General features: G+C 40.6%; 1 protein-coding gene across 1 annotated transcript; it reads right to left on the reverse strand.

Annotated features, from left to right (window-relative positions):
• Positions 1 to 1,341: 1,341 nt before the first annotated feature.
• Positions 1,342 to 22,192, reverse strand: kdm6bb (lysine (K)-specific demethylase 6B, b). Its single transcript, XM_062432875.1, has 22 exons — positions 22,076 to 22,192; positions 19,518 to 19,649; positions 17,078 to 17,139; positions 16,262 to 16,385; positions 15,141 to 15,197; positions 14,639 to 14,858; positions 14,262 to 14,507; positions 14,035 to 14,139; positions 13,622 to 13,903; positions 10,719 to 13,393; positions 10,514 to 10,640; positions 10,099 to 10,204; positions 8,485 to 8,690; positions 7,272 to 7,456; positions 7,109 to 7,177; positions 6,863 to 7,011; positions 6,629 to 6,743; positions 6,337 to 6,524; positions 6,031 to 6,172; positions 5,813 to 5,939; positions 5,532 to 5,702; positions 1,342 to 3,996 (listed from the first exon to the last, which is right to left on the reverse strand). The coding sequence occupies exons 4-22, from the start codon at positions 16,378 to 16,380 to the stop codon at positions 3,973 to 3,975; spliced, it is 5,313 nt and encodes a 1,770-aa protein (XP_062288859.1). The 5' UTR covers positions 16,381 to 16,385; positions 17,078 to 17,139; positions 19,518 to 19,649; positions 22,076 to 22,192; the 3' UTR covers positions 1,342 to 3,972.
• Between the last annotated feature and the right edge of the window lie 3,285 nt (positions 22,193 to 25,477).

Raw genomic sequence — 25,477 nt, forward strand, 5'->3', positions numbered from 1 at the left:
TATTTCTCCACAGGGCAGATATATATACTCCCATGAGAGAATAAGGGCATTTTAACAGTTGGTACAAATGATCAAAGGCATGGCATTAGTGCTCTGGCTACACAAAGAAAATGGGAGCAATGCATGTTTTTGCCATTAGCAGTGCCACTGTGAGTGCTGTATGAATGTGCGTGAGTGCGTATGTCAATGTCTGGGGGGTTGGTAGAGGAAAAGTGGTCTTCCTGTCCTTGGAACCGGGATATCCGCTGCTGTGTCCACGGCCTGCGATGAGCTGTCCCTGCATCTGCGGCTTTGGCATACTCATGTCCTCTAAAACTTAAGAACATAAAACAAAGAGCAGAAACCAGTAAGACAAAAGAACAAAAGAGAATGACACATTGAATGTGGCGCCTAAGTATAGTTTCTGGTTGGTAGTTTAACTTTAATTACTTATTATGTAACCTGATTTTGGTAGTATATAAACTGTAGGTTCCCTAAATCATCCAGGGCACATTATCACCTAAAAAGAAAAAAAAAAACACAGACAGAGATTTCATTAGTTTGATGTATCATTCAGATCACTTTGTGTTACTTTTGGATGACTTTGCTTCTAACTGAACTGGAGTAGCTGCAGCCTCCTGCTTTGACAAGATGGTATCAGGAAAATAAATGAGTAATGCTCTCTCCTCCCTCAACATCTAGTCCGAGGGTGGCCAAAAACAAACTGGTCCAGTGGAGACACACAGTGGCTACCACTTACACTGCAGCTGAAACACAGCTGACACATGCCACAAGAGAGTGGCTACTGTACACACAGCTGCAGCCACAGCTGGTGAAAAAACTTGCTACAGAGAGACTCAGTGTCTCCCACTAACACTGTTTCAAACACAGAAAATAACCTTACAAGTGCCAGACAGTAAACCCAGATAGCTCTGATGCTTTAATAATAGTTAAATATTTACATGTTTGCATTGTTCCATTTTATCAAATTCAATTTCCCATGGAAATGTTTTTTTCTAGAATTCAACAAGCTTCTTTTGGAAGCCACTTTCATACCTATTAAGTTGTTTTGTGTGTGTGTATCAGAAGAGAAAATCTCATGCACTTTCTGAGAAAAGTTAAATCATGCGGCAAAGGTTTTCAAAGGTAAAAGGGAGAAAGTTGCTCACATTCCATCTTTGCAGAAAATGAAACGGTAAACCACCTCTGTTTTCTTCAAGAGCTGATAACAGATCAAAAACATATCCAGCACATTATTTTCAACATATAAGGCCTGCATACCTGCACACAGAGCTGCATCAATCAACACTAGAGGGGAAGGAAAGGAAATCAAAAAGGCAGAGACTCATTGTTGAATAATTTATCAAAACATTTTTTTATTTTCTTGAACAACAATACAATATGTCACAGAAAAATCACAGAGGGATTTAAGACAGGTCTGGCTCAGGTTTTCTTCTATGTGAGTTCTTTTTAAAACAGTAAGTGCAGCATAAATCAAACGAGTCAAGAGGAGAGAGAGCATTGTTACATCCTTCAAATAATACTAAGAATATGGACAAGACACAAAAAACAAAAACCTCGACGCCATTAAAAGTCACATCCCTAAAAGTCTCTGCAAAAAGTGTAAAGAATTACAACTACTGCTAATGCTCATAAAACTACTAATGCCTCACAAGATTATGAATTTCATACAATGGAAAAAAGTTTAAAAAGATCTTATATTTATCTGTTAGATACAGTACAAAGACATCATTCCATTTCTGGTACCAGTAAACTGTGTTGAAATGGTTCTAAGCACCAACCTGTCAGCTTGAATTGTGTCACTGACTCATGTTCATACATCATTATATGCTGTTTAATGAGGGGGCATTGAGGCAAGGAGGGGTCTAGCACCATGAAAATTAAACCACTCCCTGATTGCACTTCCCCTATCCACACATTATGACCATTCTACATCTTTAAAATACCTTGTAGCCCCTTATCAAGTGAAGTACCCTTTGATATGCAATAAATATATAAGAAAACAACCATGTACAGTATAAATAATGTCACAATTTACAATTTTCCATCTCTTCTGTAATCCAAAAAAACAGAAACAACAAAAAGAGGTATAAAAGTGGGAAGAAACTACCATTGCAGTCATTGAAACTAGAGTGAAACAGGATATCTTTAGGGTATATTATAATATAGCAACAACAAAAAAACAAAAAACAAATGACTGAGGTGGACAAATTTGACCATATAGAAATTTGATTTCTGAGTGAGAACAAAATCAAGCAAGTCTTCTAATAAAACCTGTCAACAGATACATTATGTACATTAAATGGTGTGCACAGACTGATGAGGGCCGGGAGATCATTTGTGGGGTGTTTGTTATTATGGCTACATCAAAAATAAATTTAGAATATAGTCCAGTGCTGAGTAACAATCACATTTTATGAAGTTTTTGAATGTACTTTGTAGCTGTTAAAATTTGTCACCTATAACATTGGAACTAATATAATATAATATAATATAATATAATATAATATAATATAATATAATATAATAGTGACCAAAAAAACATAAAACAAATATTGGATACTGTAGCTGAAAAAGTTAAGCCTGCTATTTTAAAGAACCATCAACATGTTGGATGACATTTTCGACTGGTCCTTACTTGTCATGTCTCGACCAAAGTCCTCATAAGTATGTTAAACCAGAAATATGAACTGAGCCTCAGTGGGATGGATGTTTGCTGCGAAATGAACACACTGAAGAAATGCCCAGCAGTCTGCTAATTGTTTTTGCCCTCGTTTGCTTTTGCATTGTACAATTGTTGATTGATTGTGTGTCTCTTTGGACGTTATTACTTTTTTCAGACTGTAACGGGCACTTCACCAATACAAGCAACTTAAGTGATTCCCCTCTCTATACCCACATCTGTGCACACCGCACCACTGTGTATCCCATAAAATTCATTCACAATTTACAATTATTTATTTTTCTGTCATCTAAAAACAAGAAACTAAAGAGGTATAAAACTGGGATTGTATTCCCATTCCCAAAAAAATAAAAAAGACACCACTATGTCTGTATTCTGGGTGTATCGTAGAAATCACACCAATAGGTATTTTGCTGGATTGAAAAAAATTGAATTTTTCCATCTATATACTTGATTTCCAACTAAGAGTGAAACCATATTAGTCCTCTAGTAAACCCGTATTTTAGAGAAACTGATAAAAGTTTTTGATTTGCTTTTTTTTTTTTTCTTTCTATACTTACATAAAACCTTATTTGTGTGTGTTTAATCCTCTAATTACATCTCCTCTAAATACAGTTCACAAGGCCAATGTGGTGTACTTCTAGGCTGGTAAAAATTTTTAAGTATCTAACGAGAATAAATAAGCTTGGAATAGCACCTCAAAGAATTTACAGACAGGAATGACAAATGTCAGAGTTTTTACCTGAATACCAAAACAAAAACAGGAACCAATACAATGCCAAATGTGACAATCAGCTACTTCTCCTGTGAACCGATTCCCCTGCTGGTACAATAGAATCACAGCGAATTCATGGACATATAGAATAACTAGATTGGTGTAAAAAAAAGTTCTACTGAATTTGCATAAAAGTACCTGAATCAATACACAAAACCGGCTACTTGACGCTTTTGAATCACAGCAGTGTCCGTTGAACATACAACCTGATTTTTCAGTGCTAGCAGTGCTCACATTTGTTTTAGTTTAAATATCTGAAATGCTTTTTCATTAGAAGTACCAGTCTAGTCATTCTATTTCAAAACACAAGTCCAATCAGCAGCTGGTATGGGGAAGACAGTGAGCGAGAGTTGGATTGGCTGAGTATCCATACCTTATTGTGTGATGTAAACAATACTGAGTAAACGTGATTGGCTGATTCAGAAAGTGTTTCCAGGAATAGACTGCCTTGAAGACAACATTTGTGCTGCCATTAGAGTTTTGGTTATGGCTGAAAGACACCAGGGAGGAGTCCTCACTTTGATAATGGTGATGGAGCCTGAAGGGGAAAAGGAAGAGACAGAAGTCAGCTGACCACTGAAACAATATATGTGTGTGTGTGTGTGTGTGTGTGTGTGTGTGTGTGTGTGTGTGTATGTGTCTGTGTTTGTGTGTGTGGCTGTGTATATTTATACATATATATATATATAAACACACGCAATAAAATATCACCAATTTACCAATTACAGATTAGAAACAACTTAAAACAAAAAATGCATCAAGACAATATCCAGTATACACAAAACATTTACTATAATTAACTTGAAACAACCAGAAACATGTAATAATATTTAAGTGTACATCAGACTGTATTCTGTGCTACTTCCTGATTGTCTTTATTTTCCAGCTGTAAAACGTTTTTAGTATGGATGTTTGTATTTAACTTATTTGGTGGTGAATTCCTGTCAGTTTTGTGTTAAACATTACTTGTGAATAACATGTAATGTTAAGTGTCTGTGGAAAGATTTGTATTTTGCTGGATGTTTCTGTCAATAAATGTAACTGTTGGAAAACATAACCAAACCCAATCCTAACCTAAACAAACACTAAATATATCACCAAAAATCTCAATCTAGCCACATATTACTTTACATGCTACAATATACAGTGTCAGAATGGATGATATACACTATTGAGGTAGTTTATGTACTTAACACATTTTACCAAAGACACTAGATAATGAGGTGCACATGTGGATTTGCATGTTCAAACATATTTACTACAAAGCATGTGTACTTGAAGTAAATATACTATATACTATATCATGTACTTTACACTGTTGCACTGTATGCAAAACATAGTGTAAGTTTATACATTTTAAAAGGCAAGTTCATTTCAAAGTAGTATAAAAATCATTTTGCATAGACTTGCACTGGAACATAATCTACCATAGCAAACATTCAGTTTGCATGACTATCTGACAATGCAGCTGCCAGCAGGGGCTGTTTGAAAAAACTTCCTTTTATAGTGTGCTGTCAGAATGGAAGACATGAATGTTGTGAAAATATGCAATGTTAATGTTGCAGTTTTTTGCATTAAAGGAGTTGGTGCTGGGGAGCACACTCAAGTCTTAAGTGCTATTAATATTATTTAATTTAAGGACACCAACAGTCCTTACTTGCAGCTACAGTACAAAGCAATAATCATGCAATCAATAAATGCATCTACATGTTTGGATCACTTGTTCCAAGGAACTTTCTACCGCTGATTTCCACACTGCACAAACATGACCTGGACCAAGGGGGGTCTTGAAGAGGAGAAATTAATCTAAAGTGTCATTGTACCCTTTAGATAATGGTAATGGTCAGCTGTAATGTGTTGTACTAACTGTAGCCAATGCAAAAATGCAAAATCTGTCATTATGTTTTAACTCATTTGAATCATGATCTAAGGTTTGTAGCTTTATCTGAAATGATCTATAAATGATGGTACAATCTGTATGGAAATGTGGTATCCTGTATGTATCTGGTCTAGACTCTGAACTTTTCACTTTGGCATGACTGTTACAGTACAACATCACAGAGTGACCCTAACCAGTGTGAAGCTGTCGTAAATTCTCATCAGATCCTCTATGCGATACTGTTCCAGCACCACTACTCCCGCCAGTGATGGGCTGTTGGCTCTGGCGCAGTCCTCACAGTGCACCACGTAGGACTTCTTACTGTTGTTCTCACTGGTCACAAACAGCACGTCAAACACCTCCACCTGCACAGACACAGTTCATATTCTGTTTGCAATGCATGTATGCCACATATGCAAGTCTAGAGTTCAATGTGCGGGCAGACAGCGAGGCCAGCAGGAAGAGAGGTACTCACGTCACACTCGTTGCAGTAGTAGGCTGGCTCGTCCTTCACACGACTCTGGTAACAGATCTTCTTCCCCATGGCAATCAGCTGGTCTCTCAGAATCTGGATGTGCTTGATGGACTGCAACAGGCAGTGTCTGAGAAAGAGAGGCAGAGGAGTGGAAAATGAAAGATGTAAACATACATACAAATTCAAAAACACAGATAAACACCAAACACACATCTTACTTGATCATCTTGTAGGTTTCCTGGTTGGTTATCTTGATGGTGCGCGCCACATTCCAGGAAACGTGGATCATGGGAACGATTGACTTAACCTTCTTCACCTCGTTCCACTCATAGCGCTCCAGGGCGAGTTGATATTGGTACGCTGGGAGAGCGAAAAAAACACAAACTGTGAGTGAGGCTGAGAGTAGCCACGATATTAAAGGGCATGTTTCATTTGTAATTTGAGACAAAGACCAACACCTGACTGTCACGTTTTGTGCTGCTATCGTTTTTTTCTCTCTTTTTTTGGGCTTTGTTGTAACTTACAGTTGAGAGGTCCCACATTCCAGGCGATGTTGTTGCACCAACCCACAGCCTGGACCCAGTGTACAGTCCCTGCATTAATCCACACCAGGTCACCCGGCCTCTGAATGAAGCGGTAAACAGGAATGTTGGCACTGTAAAGGTCTTCAAGGACTGGCCACCAGGACCCTGTCAGGTAGTCTACTCCATGCCTGAGGGAAACAGTTTGTAACAATGAAATGTAGCACATACACACAATGTAGCTTATTATTACATCTGCTCTCAAAGTAATCCTGCTGAAAGCCTCCTTACTCACTTCTCACAGAATTTGTTGATAAATTCCCAGTAGTGCTCATGGACAGCAAACCACTCGCAGTCGCCTGGCCCGATATTGATGTTGACGGAGCAGAAATTGTTGTTCTCTTGGTGACCTGATGAGATATACACTTAAGTCAGTTCATGACTTTCCTCATTTGAAATGTTTAAAACTAAGGCTTACTTTTAAAATGCCTGATTTAACGCCTAACCATGATGTCAGACACATACTGACCTGGTGTGCGGCTGCCTGGCACCTTCATGTAGAGCTGGACAGTGTTCATGCCCAGGATGGTGTGACCGACGTGACTGAGCATGTTGTTACTCGACTCCACACGCATGAAAGCTGGCAGCTTCAGCAGCTCCTGTAGCTGTGGCTTCCACCTTATTAAAAAAAAAATAAAACATGACTGTTAATGTGAAGAAAAGGACTCTCAGTGAGCTCAGTTAAAGTGGGCACAAGTTAATATCATAATCTCACCTTTTAGGGTCTGAGAGATCAATGTTGGTCCCAAATTTGATTATCTTTCCAACGGTTTTTGACTCTGAGCTGGAGGGAATAGTAAAGCCTGAGTTCAGAATTGTTATTAGAGGATTCAGTACAGTGAATTCTTGATACAAAAATATCACAGTTTTGTGCAGACCTGGCGGTGCTGGTGGCTTGAGGAGATTGGGCTTTGCTGAAGACGAGATCGGAATTGGCTTTAATGGTAGTCGAGGCGGAACCGCCTTTACTGTTGGCTAATGTGAGACCTGCTTTACAGGTGGCTGATGAGTCTCTGGGCTTGGCTTGCTCTCCTTCGTCTTCATTCTCGCTCTCCTTCTCTTCCTATAACACATCTACATGAGCTTAGCTGACAGGTTGGCCAACAGCTAAAAAATGATGCATCATTATGTAGTTCATATATCTCAGAAATAGATTATTAACCCCTTACATGGATGGATTTTATTAGTCTATACACCTTGCTAACTATAAATATAAACATACATGTCTTGAAGAGTTTTTTTTAGTAAATATAAAAAACTATAAAAAGTAAGCTTAGTTTGCTATGTTATTGAAATTTCTTGAAATTTGCAGGCTTATGGGAGGAATGTTTAATAATGGAGCAATGTGGTGCAAGGGGCTGAACTAACCAGGAAAATATGTGTAGGTGTATCCACTATAGTAACTGTGCTGTACTGCTTTTCGCTATTGCTGACACATCTACATCGACACAATCTGAAATATTACAGAGAACTCTAACCTTGTTTCACATTGGTAAATGGTAAATGGCCTGTACTTATATAGCGCCTTTCTAGTCTTTTCGACCACTCAAAGCGCTTTACAATACATTTCATTCACCCCATTCACACACATTCATACACTGATGGCAGGAGCTACCACGCAGGGTGCCAACCTGCACATCAGGGGAAGCTAATCATTCATACACATTCATACACCGTTGGCACAGCAACGGGAGCAATTTGGGGTTAAGTGTCTTGCCCAAGGACACATCGACATGTGGACTGGAGGAGCTGGGAATCGAACCGCCAATCTTCCAATTGGTGGACGACCGCTCTACCTCCTGAGCCACAGCCGCCCATTTAAAAGTAAATAAGCAACACATACTTATATACTATACTTTTGTAATGTATCTGCCTGTGTACATGTATATCTCTTCCACTTATAACAGCAGCATCAAAAACAGCTTTTCCCATTCAAAACAGTATTCATGTCAGAAAACCCAACTGTTAGCATGTACTACATTCATTTTCCTGTTTCTTTCTGATTCCATTAAAGAAGCTCTGTCCACTAAATACTGGACTTTACACGTGTTTAAGTGAGTATAAACATGTGCCATGAAGGAAAATGTCTACCTGCAGGCTCTCCTGGAAACTTGACGCCTGGTACTGGGCGTATTTGGCAATAGTGGTGTGTGAGCGGCTGCTCTCGCAGGGCCACGTCTGTGTGGCGCCGCTGGGATCCCAGTTCTCATCAGCAGGCTGCTGAACCTGAGTCCTCACTTCCACTGCATGCTCCGCATTGGCCTCCACCAGAGATTTGGTAGAAAACAGGCCGAGGTCTCACATAGGAAGAGAGACAGCAGGGCAAGTAAGATAATTATCAGATAATTAAGGCCTAATGAAATTTATAAAGTACATCTAAAATTTTCCCCCAAACTCTTTGTATTTAGATTTTTACTGAATATTTCTCAAATCATTTTTGAAATGCTCATAAATGCATTAATGTTTTTCACCTTACTCACATGAATATATTTATTTTCTGACTTTAAGCTTATTTAAAAGTCATACAACAAAGTATGACATAAGAAGAATACACTAAAATATGCAAACCCCCATCACTATACATTCTCCCAGTGGCCCTGCCATCATGTCATGGTTGAGCCGGCATGGTCTGAATTCAAATATGGATCATAAAGACACAACCGTGATGTGACTGTGACAATGGGGTTATGTATGCTGCCTTATACAGGACACAATACTTCTTAGAACTCATATCGGCGTGTATATTGCCTGGTTTGTAAAACAGTCACGCCAACACTGTGTTTGCAGGTTGTTGTCACGATGATTGTGACGATTCAACGTCTGTCTTACACTGTAGAGAAAGTAATGGCTCAAAGAGAAGACACATATACAGTATTTTTCATTACAGAAATGACAGTCTCAAAGAATATAATATAGAACTCATATCAGAGACTTTTTGCCGGGTTTGTAAACCAGTCACACCAACTCTGTGTTTGCAGATTGTTGTCATGATAACTGTGACGATTCAACGTCTGTCTTACACTGTTGAGAAAGTAATGGCTCAAAGAGAAGACACATACAGTATTTTTCATTACAAAATGACAGTCTTAAAGAATATAATATAAAGCTCATATCAGAGAGTTTTTGCCTGGTTTGTAAAACAGTCACACCAACTCTGTGTTTGCAGATTGTTGTCATGATGACTGTGACGATTCAACGTCTGTCTTACACTGTTGAGAAAGTAATGGCTCAAAGAGAAGACACATACAGTATTTTTCATTACAAAATGACAGTCTTAAAGAATATAATATAAAGCTCATATCAGAGAGTTTTTGCCTGGTTTGTAAAACAGTCACGCCAACTCTGTGTTTGCAGATTGTTGTCATGATGACTGTGACGATTCAACGTCTGTCTTACACTGTTGAGAAAGTAATAACTCTAAGAGAAGACACATTTTCATTATAGAAATGACAGTCTCAAAAAATAAAATGTCTGCTACATCTAGAATAAAATACTGCAAACCTTAGAAATTACAATATTTGTATGTGAAGAATGTTCCCTTTTCTCTTTTCGTTTCATGATTATTTCCATAAAACAACAGGCAAAAGGCCTTAATTAATGGCAATCTATTACTAATCACTAAAAACTAATTTAGAGTAGATGGAAGGTTAATTCAGTAAATGAGAGGGGTTCATTAGTTGAGATAAGTGTGGTGTATAAACTTACTAAGGCGGAGGGAACCAGCAAGGCCTCTGATGACAGTAACGGCATTTTTGGGATCAGTGCAGAACTGAAGCAGAACTGGAGAGAAAGCGTCTCTCTTGCTCTCCAACTGCAGGCACAGCAAAGTAGAATTATGAGCATTTGAACAAAATAAATGCATTTATTTGTCTTAAAAACAGATGAAAAGTACTGACAGTAGGTTTAAATGTGTAGATCTTGAAACAAAGCGGCTCAGTCTGCCGCTATCAAGAAAACATCTCAAGAAACGATTCAAGAAACTTTAAACAATCTCAAGAATTATGGAGGTGGTTTACAGTTTCTTGATCATATAAGAAAAACAAGATTTTAGGCTTCCATGCTTGATGATATTATTCATTAGGTTGGGTCATTTTCATTATCCTAAACTGTGTTGACTCACATAGATGCTTGGAGTGGGAGGGTTAAGCTTTTCTCGTGGAATGGGCGTATCGATGTTAATGTGAGGTTTGACTGAAAGGGCAGGAAGCAGGTACGACTCCTTGAATTTCCCCTTCACCCTTGTCCCCCTGAGGAAAAAAGACAAAAAAAGAGAGTATTAAAACCCTATTCTCATAGGATAGGATTATGTTTGTCAGAGTACTCACTTGCAGGCTCTAATCACTTCAGCGGCGGTATTTAGGATGTTGATCTTGTAAAGCGGGATTCTTTGCTCTTCCACCTCTGATATGTTGAATGTTTGTCGACCAGCGCTCTCCACCTTAATCAAGAGGATCTTAAGCTCTTTAGACAAGCCCATTGACAAAGCTTTTAGTTTCAGTGGGTCGACTGAGCAGGGTTTACTTGCTGGCATGGAGATACATAGTTTTGATGTATTGATTGTTGACGCTGAGCTTGAAGTCTTGGTCTCTGTGTTTCCAGCTGTTGAGGATATTGTATTTTCTAATTCACTGGCTTCTTCCTTTGTCTCAGTAACAATCTTTAACTCAGAGTTCCTGGTGTCTGCTTTTTCTCTCTGTGCATCTTTGTCATGCAGGGTTTGATTTTTCTGAGGAATGTGGCTCTTTGTACTGTCTTTGAGAGCTTTGGGTGAGTTTCTGGAAATGACTGGCACTGAGGATGAAACAGGCGTTTTACATGCATCCCTTTCTTCCGAATCCCTTATTTCATTTGCTTTGTTTTTAAGACAGGCGATGCTGCTTTCTTCTTTCTTTATCTTAATCTTGATTTCTTCCTCTCTTTCTCCGTCCCTGTTCTTTTGTTTTCTTTTTCTGTCTGTGACGATGTGTACTGTCTCTTGGCGGTTTGCCCTCTCTTCCTTGGTGGAGACGGTGAGGAGGCCGGTGAATGAGGCTGCATGTGTAGTGGTCAGTCTCAGCTCTGCACTTAGCGACTCGTCCAAAAGAGATGACTCTGCTCTCTCGGGGAGGATCTCTGTATCCTTAACATCTGGTTTACCTTCTACATCACTCTCAGTATCTTCCTGCTTCTCCTGCACCAGTGCAACTGTGACAGGATCACACAGATCTGTCTGACTATGGGATTTAAAAAGTGTATCTGAGGTAGTGTGAGTTGGTGATTGATTACTGGGTTTGGGGGATGCAGTGAGATCCGATTCGGGGGAGAAATCCTGGTGCTCCTGACATTGGATGTCTGGCCCCAGTTCAAGTGAAGAGGAGAACTTAACTCCACTTGCGGTGCTAGCAGGAGGCCCCCCAAATGGACCTCCTCGACATGGGACCCTTTGGCCACCGAGGAAGGTGGCCAGGCTCTTGAAGACATCATCCAATCCTGTTTTGTGGTGGCGAAGCTCATGAAGAAGAGAGCAGGAAGTTTCCCCGCTGCTGTCTTCCTCCATGTCTTCCTCCTTTTCTTTCTTAATAACTTGATTAGCTGGTAGATCGCAGAGTTCTGGCGTATTATTGTGAGAATAATCAGCCAGCGTGCTTGCACAAGGCTCCTTATTCATCTCATCAATGCTCTCGCTGTCAACAGGAGGAGGAGAAAAGCACTGGGTGGGGCTGGGCTGAAGGACAGGTCTACTTATCACTCCCTTTTCAAGCTCATCCTCATCTTCACCCAGAACTGATACTGGAGAGCCCTGCCAGCTGAGTACAGGAGGAGTGTTTGCAAGGTTGTCTCCGATTTCCCTCAGATTTCCCACAGGCTGTAGGTCAGGGGCGTTGAGAATCCCTCCGTACCCGCTTTCTTTGCCATGCATGGGCTGCTCGACGCTAATGGAACATGCTGTACTGAGAGGTGCTAAGGCTTTAAATAAAAGGGAAGGGAGCGTGTCGTCATGCTTTGTATTTGGTCCGTCACTTGATTGGGATGAGACAATGGTGGGCTTCTTGCTGGTCTTTTTGGAATTGGTGTTCGTGGGATGAGACCGTATCAGTTGCTCCTTGACACGGAGTTTTGGAGGACTGACGATCTTTTTGGACGCTTTGCGATTTTCCGATTTTGAGGACGGGTGAGGTGAAGTGCAACTAGGATGAGGAGCTCGACCCGGGGTGCTATGATTCTCTGGAGTATTTTGAGTATTTATGGATGGCCTGTGTGATGACCTCTCTGCACGTTCACTCCTCTCCCTGTGCTTGTGTCTGGTTGGGCTGGGTGTTGTTTGGCCTTGATTCTCTGGGGTCTGAGTCAGTTTGACCTCTCCTGAAGAGTTGGAAGTAACGATGGAAGTAAACGTTTCCTTTTCAGTGATCTGAGTTTTCAAGCCTAATTTTCTCTCCTTCTTTGCTGTTTTATCTCTTTTCTTTTTTCTCTCGCCTAACCTCTTTTCCTCTTTTTTCTTCCTCCTTTTTCTTTCTTCACCCTTTCTGTTTGTCTTTTGGATTTCACCTTTTCTCTCCTTTTTCACCAGCTTCTCTTTTAGTTTGCACTCAGGTTTTTTGTGTTCTTCCGACTCCTTCTCAGGCTTGTTTGCTCTGGATCTGCTGTGGGGGGACTGTCGTGAGCAGATGGGCTGTGAGGTCTTTCTGTATTTGATGTCTGAAAACCTCGATTTAGGACAGGCATGAAATGTAAGATACGTGCTAGATGTCAGGCTAGATCTCGGGGTGTGATGGGGACTTCCCTGGAGTTTTGGCTGCCCACTGAGGCCAGGACTACACTGATGAATGTTTGATGGATCTTTTCTGCCACTGGCTCCTGTGTATGAAGACGGACTGGAGGGAGCACGTGGACTGCTGGCAGTAGAACCTCCATCTTTAGGACCACAGAGGATAGATGAATATGGAGGAGAGTCTGCACCAGAAGACCTGGAAATGACTGAATCCCTTGAATTGCCCCTTGGATGAGTACGCTGAGGTTCCTGCAAATTAACATTATATCAATCATCAATCAATCCAACTTTATTCATATAGCATCTTTCAAATAAACTAAATTAAATTCAATGTGCTTTACAAGCAATTGACAAATTGCTTAGGATGTTAAAATAATCTAGATCTAGATCTAGGTCTGGTAAAATGGCACAAGAACAGATTTGAAAAGGAGTTTTCCCTTTATAATTTCCATGCTATTTTAATGGTTTATTTCTTACTGTGCTTTGTTTGTAATGATGGCTCCAGGAGTCCTTTTCCTCCAGAGGGTGAAGCGGGGAGTTGTGCTGTGGGGCTCTGGGGTGACCAGTGTGCCGTTGATAGTGGTAATGATGGTTTTGGTGGCTGTAAGGCACACGGGTGTGGTCTGCTGGTGAAGACACGATTTTGTGGTCATCCTTCCCTCTGTTTCCATGATGTGGTCTGCTGCCACAATTATGGTTTTGAACTGTTGGGTTACCGTTACAGAAGCCATGTCCTCCAGCTCGTGGTTTAGAGGTTTCCTGCAAATTTTAGAACCAATAAAGGAATTTAACATGTTTATATTCAGTTTACATTTTTTGTAATCATTTACTGAGCTAAACTGTTGCTGTGTTGTTGAGGTCCTGTAGGCAGAGTGGTGGCAAGAACCTGCCTTGTCATGAAGAGGCTTCCAGTCATCTTGGTTGGAGCGGTGGTGGCGAGGTGGTGATGGGGCATGGGCAGGTAAAAGTAAATGCCTTGATCCAGGATGGGATGGCTAAAGAGAGAAGCACAGATATCCTGTAAGACTACAGTGGATAGGATTGTACCAATGGGTGGTGCTATTGCACAGAAATAAAAGAGATGAAAAGTTTGTTGTATTAGGTCATTCAACTCTACCTGATCAGGGGTAGAGTCCCTTCTCCTCTTGGCTGGACACTCTTCCCTCGGGGATAAAGGGTGCTGTGGGGGTGGACTGTGCTGGTGGAGTGGGTCTCGCCGCTGGTGGAGCGCAGGTCGTTTCCAGAGTCCTGGTCTGTTGTTCATCATTCCGCCTGCGAAGCTCCTGCGGCAGTCTGAGGGGGCCCATCTCTCTGGTGTGGACTGGAGTTCTCTGTTGTTGCGATGCAGGCGAGGACCACCATGCTATAGTCATATAAAAAAAGAGATGGCTCTAATAAAAAAACTAAACAAATGATGATACAAACTCCAGCTGAAATAATAACATGAACTCCTGAACATGATATTGTTCCACAACGCCCATCTGCAGGTCTCACCAGAGAGTTGCTGACATTGTTGTCCCAGTTTGTGTAGCGCTCTCCCGGTCCTGTTAGATAACTGTTGTTGTTGCCAACTCGGTTGTGGAATGAGCGTGTGGAGTTGTGATGCCAGCTCTGGGCCTCAAACGGCTGCTCTTTACCATCCCAAAGACGTAAAGGCTGTCTGTGCCCCTTAGAAATACTCTTTTCCTGGACATGGTTGACAGTTCTCTCCCCCCTAAGGAAAAGAACAACTGAACTGAGCAACAAGCATCAAGGTACAGAATGGATTCAAGACAATGATGCCATAGCATGACACAAATGGGACTTTATACTGTACACAAAGTGAGAGCTCATATCTAGGTAGCCTCAACCGCTCTTCAGTTCTGTTGCTTAAATGGCAGGTACAAGTGACGTCACCTTCCCAAGTTTTTAAAAAAGCCCTATTCTATCCGTCTGAGTGGTTTTAGCATTCAGGTACATATAACTGAATGAACGATATTTACACTGTTTTACTCACCTATTATAAAGACGACTTGATTGTGGGTGATGTGATTGATTGCGCCCATCTTGGCATCTGTAGTGAAGAAATTGCAATTATTCATGGCAAGAGAAAAAAAAAACATACAGTAAACCTATAGTGTCTCACAGATAATGAACAGTTCATGTCAGAATTTAAACAATCTGGGGGATCTGACCTGAGATGATAGCGGCAAGAAGTCAGGTTTAAGCCACACTTTCTTGTCTTCCACACTGTGCCTGACTGACATAACCAGCCATGAGTTTCTGTTTGCTGTGCATGGATGCTCTTTCTTTAAATGACTTTATCCTGTACCTTGCTGATAGCTACTTTACTAATACTCAAACTTGACTTATGATGAACCATGACAGATATGGGTCTAAAAAGTACAGTCTAGACATGCTCTGTGTGAAAAGTGCCCTAAGATTCTGTTGCGATTTGGCACTATATAGATAAAACTGAATTGAATTATGATGAGGAAAAAATCATTCACTTTTGTATCAATAAACTTATTTACTGTTTGAGACAGTAGTAACAGCTGTGAGTCACAACTGTTACTACAGCCGAAAGCCAACCACCCAGCTAAAGTTACAAATATATACATCAGAGCCACCTTCACCTCCTTCAGTTGAGGCTTCTTTCAGCAGCAGATACAGACATTATGGTTTCATTCACCAAAGTCCTTCTTGTTTAAACTGTAGACAAGTTCATGCTCTCAGCTGCAACTGAAGAGCTTTTCATAAAAATACTCATCACAGTTTCAGTTAATCAGTCAGTCCATTAAAGTGGTGCTTATCTTGAATCAGTCCAGACAACAAATGCTGGTGCTGGAGTGACCCATGTTGGGAAAGTTTAACCTCCAGTTGTTATATTATAAACTCCCATTGGATCTCATTTTCAGGAATGCTTGAACCATTTTTATCAAGCTCTCTGGGTGTTAAAATAATTCTACCATGTCTGTCTGTTATAGCAAACAATGTGATGGAGGTGACTGAAGTCTTACTGAATGTCTTGGCAACCTATGATATGTGTGCCCCTGCAAATGGACTACTGTCTTTACAGAAACAAAAAGTGACACTCTGTAGACACACTGTGTGATGTGTTGTGATGGCGCTGCTGACCTTTGTGTGTTGTTCCAGGGCCGACTGTTTACAGGAGCCCATTGTCCTCTGTTAGGTCCTCCAGCCGGGTAGGAGTCCCATGTATTACGGCCAGAGTAGAGCTCTGCTGGGTGATACATGCAGCCTGAAACAGAGATGGTGTAAGATTTTGAATAATAAATAAAAACATATATATCTCATTTATTGCAATATGGAAGTGCTGCCACAAGCAGATCTTAGCATATTACTGTTCTGGTGCTATGTGATGACAAAGCCAAGCTTTATTCATTGTCCAATAGTTTTAATATGTGAATAATTCTTACATTTATACAATATATGAGAAAATAAAGGCAAGCTTTAGTTCCTTGATGCAAAAAACTGTTATACTCTGCTGATTTATTACTTGATGAACGCCTACAGGAAGAGGCCTGCAATCATGTAAAGTAACACTATCAACTAACACATGGGTATGTTAAGGATATGATGACATTGTGAAAGTACAAAGCAATGTTAATGTGCATTTCTGCATCTTTCTACCATCTGTGACATTTGCAATAAGCTGATTACTTACACTGAGCTTTGTTTTCATGCATAACATAGTTGACAGTAATTTACGCATTCACATAGCTGTCTCAAATAAACACTGGTGCTTTTGTGCTTTTAGTACTATTGTGAATCTAAATATAAAAGTACTTCAGGGGTGTATATAGTGCATGTTTGCATTTAAATAAACCACACACACACACACACACACACACACACACACACACACACACACACACACACACACACACACACACACACACAACATAAAGAGATAGAAACAAATGTGGTTACCAGTCTTGGGTATGTGTTTGAGAGGCCCTCCACTTCACACCTGCAAGCTAAAAAAAAACAACCTGTGGGCAAGACAAACTGTTGAGTGAAACATTCGGTACACTACTACAAAGAAACATATATTTTTAACGTATCTACACAATAATAGCCTTTTGTTCTGGCTTAATAACAAATAAGCTTTTTATCCTTGTGGTTTTGTGAGTTACGCTGACAGCAAAGTGGCCTTTTGTGTATCTTTAGTAGATTTTATTTCCTCATGTATTTTCTGCTGCACAGTATCTGTTCAGCGGTCATATCATCAGTCAGCCAGAGCTACATTGTGCATTCAGCCTCTCTCTACTCATGACATCCCAGCAGTCACCACAGCCAGTTGCCATCCAAGGATAGAAAAAAGAAAAACATGGCACTAAGATGAAGGACTATGGCAACCTCACTTTAAGGACAAAGAAAAGAAGAAAAAAACCACAAGGTGGGCTGCTGTAGTGTTTTTCTCACCCTTTACACCATGAGTCTAATTTAGAGAAAGAAATTGTGGTTAATGTGTCATCAACAGCATCTTCTATAGGGGTTCAATCTGGTCATCCAATCTCACCACTCATTATCAGCTACAGTACATCTTTACTTCATTTGTTTTAAGTAGAGCAACTTCCACAGCCACAGTGAGCTCTATAGCTGCCAGCTGCACCACTACACCAGGTCAGGTGTTCAGCTGGTTTTAAGTGTCTCTGGCAGAAATGTTCAAAGTTGTTCACTTATTGTCTGGTCACAACCTTTAATCCTTTTTTCATTTTTATTGATCTTTTACTATTAAAACAGCATTGTTTAATAGTGACTTTTACCAGGGAAAGACACAATCTCTTACTGTTTTTATTGTAGCTGCCAAACACTTCAGCGCTGAGGTTATTTTGTTTAAGTAACTTTGAAAAGCTAACATTTGCAGGCTGACGAGAGAACAAGACTGTACTGGTGATACATTGCACCTCTATATGCATTCATTTCCCCGCAATTCTTCATAAATACTATGAAAAACTGCTGTGCAACATGTTACCACTTCCCCAGTGGTATTTTTTTTTGTTCTGTTTGTTCCATACAGGTTTGTTTGTGGTTAGACTGTTGCAGCTGTGCTATAATAACCTTACTGTGAGTGCTGAATGAGCTAAGTGAGCAACCTCTTTGAGAGTCCGTTTCCAGAGCAACTGAAAGCCAGACACTTCTTTCTGCTGTGGCTTTAGGCTCTTTAGAGAATTGCATTTCAATTTATTTTTAGAGTAGAAAGAGGACACAAAGACCTTTATGTGCGTACTGTTTTACACTGTTAGCATAGGCTAAAGTAATAGTTTTTTTTCGGCTTTTCTCCGAACTACAGCTCTGTACGCTATCAGTAACATCAAGCTGTAAACTAGGAAAAATGTCAAACTTAAACCAACCATGAGATTTTTGAAAGAGGAGTTTTCTGAGTTTCAATGATTCTCTGCTGAAGTTAAAAAGGCTTCTTCATCAATGTAGAATTTCTTGCTTGTATGACTTCTTTGTCCCAAATGGCAACTTTCAAGTCAAATCTTCAATTCTGAATTCTGATAAACAAGTATACCATGTGCTTAATTCTTGCCAGCTACTTATAAACCATATTTCACTCTTTGTGTGTTGTTGCCACATTTTACAGCAGTTTCCTTTTTCTTCAACAGCTTTATCACACTTTTAACCCTGTGCTTTCAAGCACTTGTACAACATTACACGAACAGCAGATAGACCATCTGTTTTAGACCCTCCCTGTTGCACAGTGGAACATACACTTTTGTTACAGAGTTTTAGAGAGAGCCGTCAGTCAACAGCAGCTCCGATTTGACTCAACACAACAATGGCTCTTTGCTTCCAATATTAAACCCATCTGTGCGGGGTTAATGCGACACATCTGGAATTCAGCTCCAAGGCCAAATGATGTCATGTGCAAAAGGGGTTAAGCTCCTGTTGGGTAAACTCTTTGCTTCACAGTAAGTCATGAATGTGGGATTCAAAAGCATGCATTATGTTAAACCTGCTCACCTCACCTGCTTGCCAAAATGAGGGCTTTAAAATGTTGTTTCCTGATTTGTGTAGTGACAAATCTATGTACAAATGGTGGTTTGCAAATAAAACAGTGATTATGCTGGTGGGTGATGACTTTGACACCTACTACAGGAAAAACCCACTGAATGCAGCCCTCAATCTGCTCTCAAAGCCTCCCTCCCTCTCTCCCTCCCTCTTGTCACCAAGGAAACCCTGGTCATCTCTCTGTCACCACAGGAGGACAGCCATGCATCCATTCATGTCTCTGCCTAACCCCCAATTTGTCTGTCTAACCTTTCACAATTTCACCACTCTAACACTGTTGTAGTTTGTAAAATGGAGACAATTATTTGCAACATAACAGCAGCGTGTATATCCTTGTAAGCAGTCTTACCTTGCAATGAGAGATGAGAGAAAAGGAGGAGTTAGACTCTCTGGTCCAAATTCGATGATGCTGTCAGTCGGGAATATCAAGACAGCAGACCTGTGCAGTCTCTGTTTCCTTTAAATAGACATGATCTGCTATCTGGCAAACACACAAAGACACACATAGTAGAGAGAGTGAGGAAATACCACAGTCAGTTGGTGCACAGATGTACAAGACAGGAAGGTTTTTATTGTCTCAAATCGAGGACAGAATCTCTCCTTCATCACTCAGGTATTCCTGCCATTCTCTTCCTTTTCTATTCTTGTCTTCCATTTTCTGCAAACACATGCTTTCACAAACATTTGCACTGTTGCAATTCTGAGCCTCTCTCTAGACAAAGAAAATGAAAGTGATGTGAGAGAGAGATGGATGGGTAACCTCTGACAGTCTGTTTTCCTGCCTTTCCGCTTCTTGGCCATGCTCCATAGCCTTTGCTATCTTCACTACTTGTTTCAACAAGGCTCCTTTTTCTTTCTTGATACCTAATATCCCAACCTCTTCCTTTCTCTCTCAGGCTATGTGTATGCCTCTGCCTATGCCTCACCCTCCCTTTTCTCTGCACGCTGTGTCCTTGTATCCCTGGCAACCGATGATATCATTTAGTCCAGAGCTGGGAGCAAGGCCTCAAGCAAGGAGGGGAGTGTTTGCATGTGTGCGTGTGTGTGTGTGTGTGTGTGTGTGTGTGTGTGTGTGTGTGTGTGTGTGTGTGTGTGTGTGTGTGTGTGATTTTGACAGATAGACAGAGAGGGAGAGAGAGAGGGGGAGGAGAGAGAGAGGGTTTAATGTATACTTCCACATTTCTATCTGCTTTTCTCTGTTAGCTCTTCTCTGAGGACTGTAATATGTATACAGCAGCTCTGTCATTTGAAGAAAAAAAACATTGAAAAAACTGAGCATTGAGAAGCTGCCTCAGTTCTGCACACACACTCTAATTTGTGCTCTCACGTATCCAGAACAACAGACTGTCACATCCTTACACATCTCACACTATGTGGAGCTGCTTGTTAGCTGCAGCGAACCACTGCAGATGTGCATCTCTTGTTCAGACTTTGTGTGTGCATGTGTGTGTGTGTGTGTGTGTGTCTGTGTGTGTGTGTGTGTCTGTGTGTGTGTATGTAGGAAGGATACCGATCCTATACCATAAAAGGAAGGATGGGCTGCACTAGACCGGGCTTGTCTCTGGTGGCTTCCAGGCAGCTAACACGAGGAGTAGAGATGTGAAGAGAACAGATGGAGGGAAAACGAGAAAGCGACAGTGTTCAGACAGACAGTGGACTGGACAGACAAGCCACCCCCTGAATGCATGGCACATACGTGATTTTATTGGACAGAAATAGCGTCACAGAGAAAGAACGTACAGTATGAGCTGAATATCAATCACATTTTCTAAAAATAACAACCCCACAGCCCTGCTTCCCTCACTGCTCTATCCCCTTCTCCCTTTCTATAATAGCAGCTTCTCCCGGTGTATGCTCCATAAAGCACAGCCCTCAGAGGGGTACTGGAATGTACCAAGGCAAGGTCAAGAGCAAGAAAGAGGGGTGTCTTTTGCGAACAATGCAAAAAAAGAAAAAAAAGTACAGTATTTTGTGAACAAAGACAATGAAGCCAGTTAGCAAGTTCAAAGATGGTGCTGGATGCATATGCATGTGTTTGTGTCTGTGTGTGTGCACCAGAAAGCTGGCTTGTGTGTGGGCAGTGGTAACCTAGGGTGCTTACCTTAGCTGGCAATCATATCAGCTGAAAGCATACACTGGGGATGTGTGGCAGTAACCCCAGATGTGCTTTGTTTATTATATTTCAAACAACTCAAAAATGTGTGTGTGAGTCAAACATGTCAGCCAGTTATTTAAAAAACACAACAAAGCCAAAACGGTCCGTGCGTAAGATGTGTCAAACAAACTGAATGGAACTTTCAGTGGAAACAGGTAATACACTATATGTGACACACTTTGGTCTAAATAAAGGTTAGTCATAGCGTATTACTACTGTATACACACACACACACACACACACCCCACACACACACACACACCCACTCTGATATTCAACAGTTAAACGTTCCAGCCGAGTCCACACATGTAACCACAACACCAGTGTAACCGCAACAGTCTCCCCTTCACTACATTCATCACTTCTCATCTCTGCTCTTGAACTGTGTCTGCACGTGAGCAATGCATGCGTGTGCGTGCGCTTCATGCATGAATGTGCAGCAGTGTGCAGACACACACTGCAGCATGTTCAACCAAGAGAGATCATTCAAGACAATGACACATAGAAAATGTTTTAAAAATCCACAAATGAAGTCAAACACAGAACAGCAAAAGAGGCATACACACACATATACACAAACAAACACACACACACACACACACACACACACACACACACACACACACACACACACACACACACATACACACACACACACACACTTCTTCAACACTGTACAATGCATGCAGTATATTTCCATTCAGCCAAAAGCAAATAGCATGTCAAGTGGCTCGTCTGCAGTCTTCTTTTACCTCTTTTTTTTGTCTTTGTTCTCTTCGGTCCACACGCCCCACTGCTCCCCTTCTCCTCCCTTTCACTCCTCGCCACCTTGTCTCACCCGATCCTCTCCTCTGTCTCCTTTCTTCCCCTCTCCTCCTCTTCCTGTTTCCACTCCACTCTCTGATGCTCCGGCTCTCACAGCAGACCGACGGGGTGGGCCCACGAGCTGTCAATCACAGGGAATGAGCCAATGAGAGGAGAGAATCCCTTATCTATCACATTTTGCAGTGAACAGGCAGGAGGTAGGAGGAGGAGGGGGAAAAACAGCAGACAGAGGCATGGAGGGGGGCTCTTTTATTTCTCTCCTCCTCTGTGTGTGTCTGTGTGTGTGTGTGTGTGTGTGTGCGTGCGTGTGTGTAAACAGTATGTGTGTGTGCACGTGAGAGTAGGAACAGAGAGTTGGAACATGGCCAGTACAGTAGAGGAGATATTTTAAATCTCTCCACAGCTGTAAGAGAGTATTCTCAAGCAGATGCAGACATGTTTTCTACCAATATAACTGCAAGTAGGTGACACTCATTTTGCATTTTAGCTTGAATGTGATAATCGTTACACACGCAAAAAATGACATACACATCTCATGCAGGTTAATCATTTTTTCCTGTCTTCTTTTTAGCACATTTTCTTTTAAAATCCCCCCAAAATAGAACATTTAATGACCTAATTAAAGAAGAAAAAGGTCATGAGATAAACGAGATATAGGCTGCCATGCTAATAACTTCTTTGTAGGTTTTCTGCAGGTGTTTTGTGGAGCTTGGTGGGACTGAATATCCAGGTATGTTTCTGGATGAATGTGGATGTGAGGGAGAGTGAAATGGTGACAGACGGGCTGCGAGTGTTGGCTGAGCTCAAATGTCAAGTGACAGGAAAACCAGGGGAGGAGGGGCTACAGCTCCTGGTTCATGAGGGAGGGTCTAGTCTTTGTGGCTCACAATGCAAAACCACCACTCACCCCTCTGCTCATTTCACCCATCACCGGCCAATAAAAAGAGGGCCGAGCTGAGCGCGCAGTGAGAGGTACAGACAGAGGGAGAGCTGATGATGAGGAGCCAGACGAGGAGAAGTGCAAGAGTGAAATGGTGGAAGCAGACTGCTGACAGCTTTTTGCCTCTCAAGTGCCATAGCAACAGCCCCTGATCAGCCCAAACTCCTATTGGTCACTGTTCAACCCCATGTGGGTATTTGGACCAATCAGCAGGCTTTGGTGCAGAACTAAGTGGGGACAGCTTCACAGGCCAGAATATCTGCTAAATTATGCCCCCTGGTGGCTCAGTGGAGGCACAGGTTGGTCTACTGTAGTTTGTAACTACACAGTCTGTTATCTGTTCTGTCTTCCCAGGTTCATACCAAAAAAAAAAAAAAACACAAAACGCTGTCATGCTTGGATCTGCTGATACTGATAATGATGTAACTTTTTCAACAATGTTGCCCATTAAATTCTGAAGTAATTACAAAATCATACTAATAAGGATTTTAGGAAAAGTTATGTTATTAAATTTAAGTATAATGTCACAAAAATGCGCAATGAAACAAATGTTTTAAGATTGCATCTACGCTAACACCTACTCTAATGTATGTCACTGTAAAGTACATTTTTCATAAAGCAGTCAGTGATTTTAATCATGTAGTTTGGATTGATGCTTAACACACATCCGGGGTTTTTTTTAATTAAAATTGGTAAGATTGGTAAATATGACAATACATGTTGATAGTATTATTGACTGTGCTGTTGGATTTTAGAAAAAGTTTTGTTTGTGTGCATCTCATTATGGAGAAGGACATGGGAACAAGCAACAAATAAACCTGCATTGCCTCCATGTGGGCATTATATATTACTGCAGGATGATATACTAGATTTTAACATGCAGAAGATGAAGTAGATGAACAATATGTTTTTTCCTTTCTGGTTAGTTTCAGGGTAAGAGACTTAAACTTATGCTAAAAATACATTATTTATTACATGAAACTGTCATACTGAATTTATTATATATTTTATGATAACTGCATATGGCTCCCAGTAAAATAATTGATCATAAATTATTATATTTGTCATTAAATTGTTAAACAGACTAGTATGTTCATACCTGTCTGAGGGGTTTATTCCAGGTCAGCCAGACTGTCTCTCAGCTGATCTTTGGCTCCATTTTCAAAACAGTCTAAGAAACTCAGAACTATAGATACATTTGTTATTAACAAACAAATAAACAGATAGATAGAGGCAGACATGTTGAGAGATGAAAATATCAATTTTTCACATAGGATTTTTTAGCCATATCATTTTTGGCTCAGGCCATGTCAGTGACAGCGATTTGAATTATTTATCATCTATTTCTACAAGTAATACATTAATGTGATCTATTTACATTACGTTCAGTATATAAGGGATGATTTAGTCACATATTTGAAAATCATAAAAGATAAAATCGCAAAGAGTTGTCCCCAATGACTCACACTGATAAAAGGCTTATTTGAAGACAACATGGACAGTCATAACCAGTATCTCTTGCGGGTGTACAGTCAGTACATTTTCTACTAAAGACCTAATAACATCAAACACAGCGGTGGTAAAATGCTCTCCTTTTACAGAAATTGGAAGAGCAGAGGGCAGCTGAGCCGGTTCAGTACTTGGTTTTGAATTTAGCATCATTTTAATTGGTAAAAATGCTGACAGCTGAAAAATGTCTGTTTAAATAACTGCATCATCAGCCCCGGCTACATAAGTTATGATTGTCATAACTCAAGATTAGATCAGAGGCAAAGCTGGTCTCTCGATGAATAACAACACTCAGTCACTCCAATTGACTTATTAGGGCAGTGAAGGATTGTTGCTCCGGCTAATCTGACAAACAGTTTCCATTTGCATAGAGAGACTGGAGCAGAGGGTGGTACAGGACAGCTACTGTACTGCATATCAGTTGCAGTACAGTTTATTCATTTTACATTTTATTCCCTTTACATTTTTACTTTCATTATAATCCAAAGCATGTGTGGTGAGATTAAATAAACTTTGACAGGACATGTGGTTGTTGTGTGGGGGATCAATCAGTGGGCCACCCTGCATGTTTTTGCCAAATCATACTTGCAGAATCTAGAGAACATGCAGCAGTGTCCCCCGCAATATTGGAGAGCGCCAAAGTCATTAAAATAGTTGTAATAAATGTGTTCGATATAAATAATTTGCATAATGTGTCAAAGCTGTTATGAAGGACAAAAAAAACGAGAAGTGAGTTTCAATTGGATTCATTCGTCTGTACACAGTGGGCTGCCAAATTAGGTCAAGCACCCATTTTTGGTAGAACAGTGAACCATTTGCCTTGAAATACTTCTAGTTCATGGCAAATGATGTTTCTTAAATTGCTATATTGGGCACTGAC

Source organism: Scomber scombrus, chromosome 14 (genome assembly GCF_963691925.1).
Source record: "Scomber scombrus chromosome 14, fScoSco1.1, whole genome shotgun sequence".
NCBI classification, from domain to species: Eukaryota; Metazoa; Chordata; class Actinopteri; order Scombriformes; family Scombridae; genus Scomber; species Scomber scombrus.

Bases quoted from the DNA above. Each gene is read 5' to 3' on its own strand.
- kdm6bb (XM_062432875.1), bottom strand. From the start codon at position 16,380: ATGTATCACCCAGCAGAGCTCTACTCTGGCCGTAATACATGGGACTCC. The intron at 10,205-10,513 runs GTGAGTCAACAC...CTGTGCCTGCAG, and splicing joins CTCCCACTCCAAGCATCTAT to TTGGAGAGCAAGAGAGACGC. The intron at 6,173-6,336 runs GTAAGTTACAAC...TCGCTCTCCCAG, and splicing joins GAATGTGGGACCTCTCAACT to CGTACCAATATCAACTCGCC.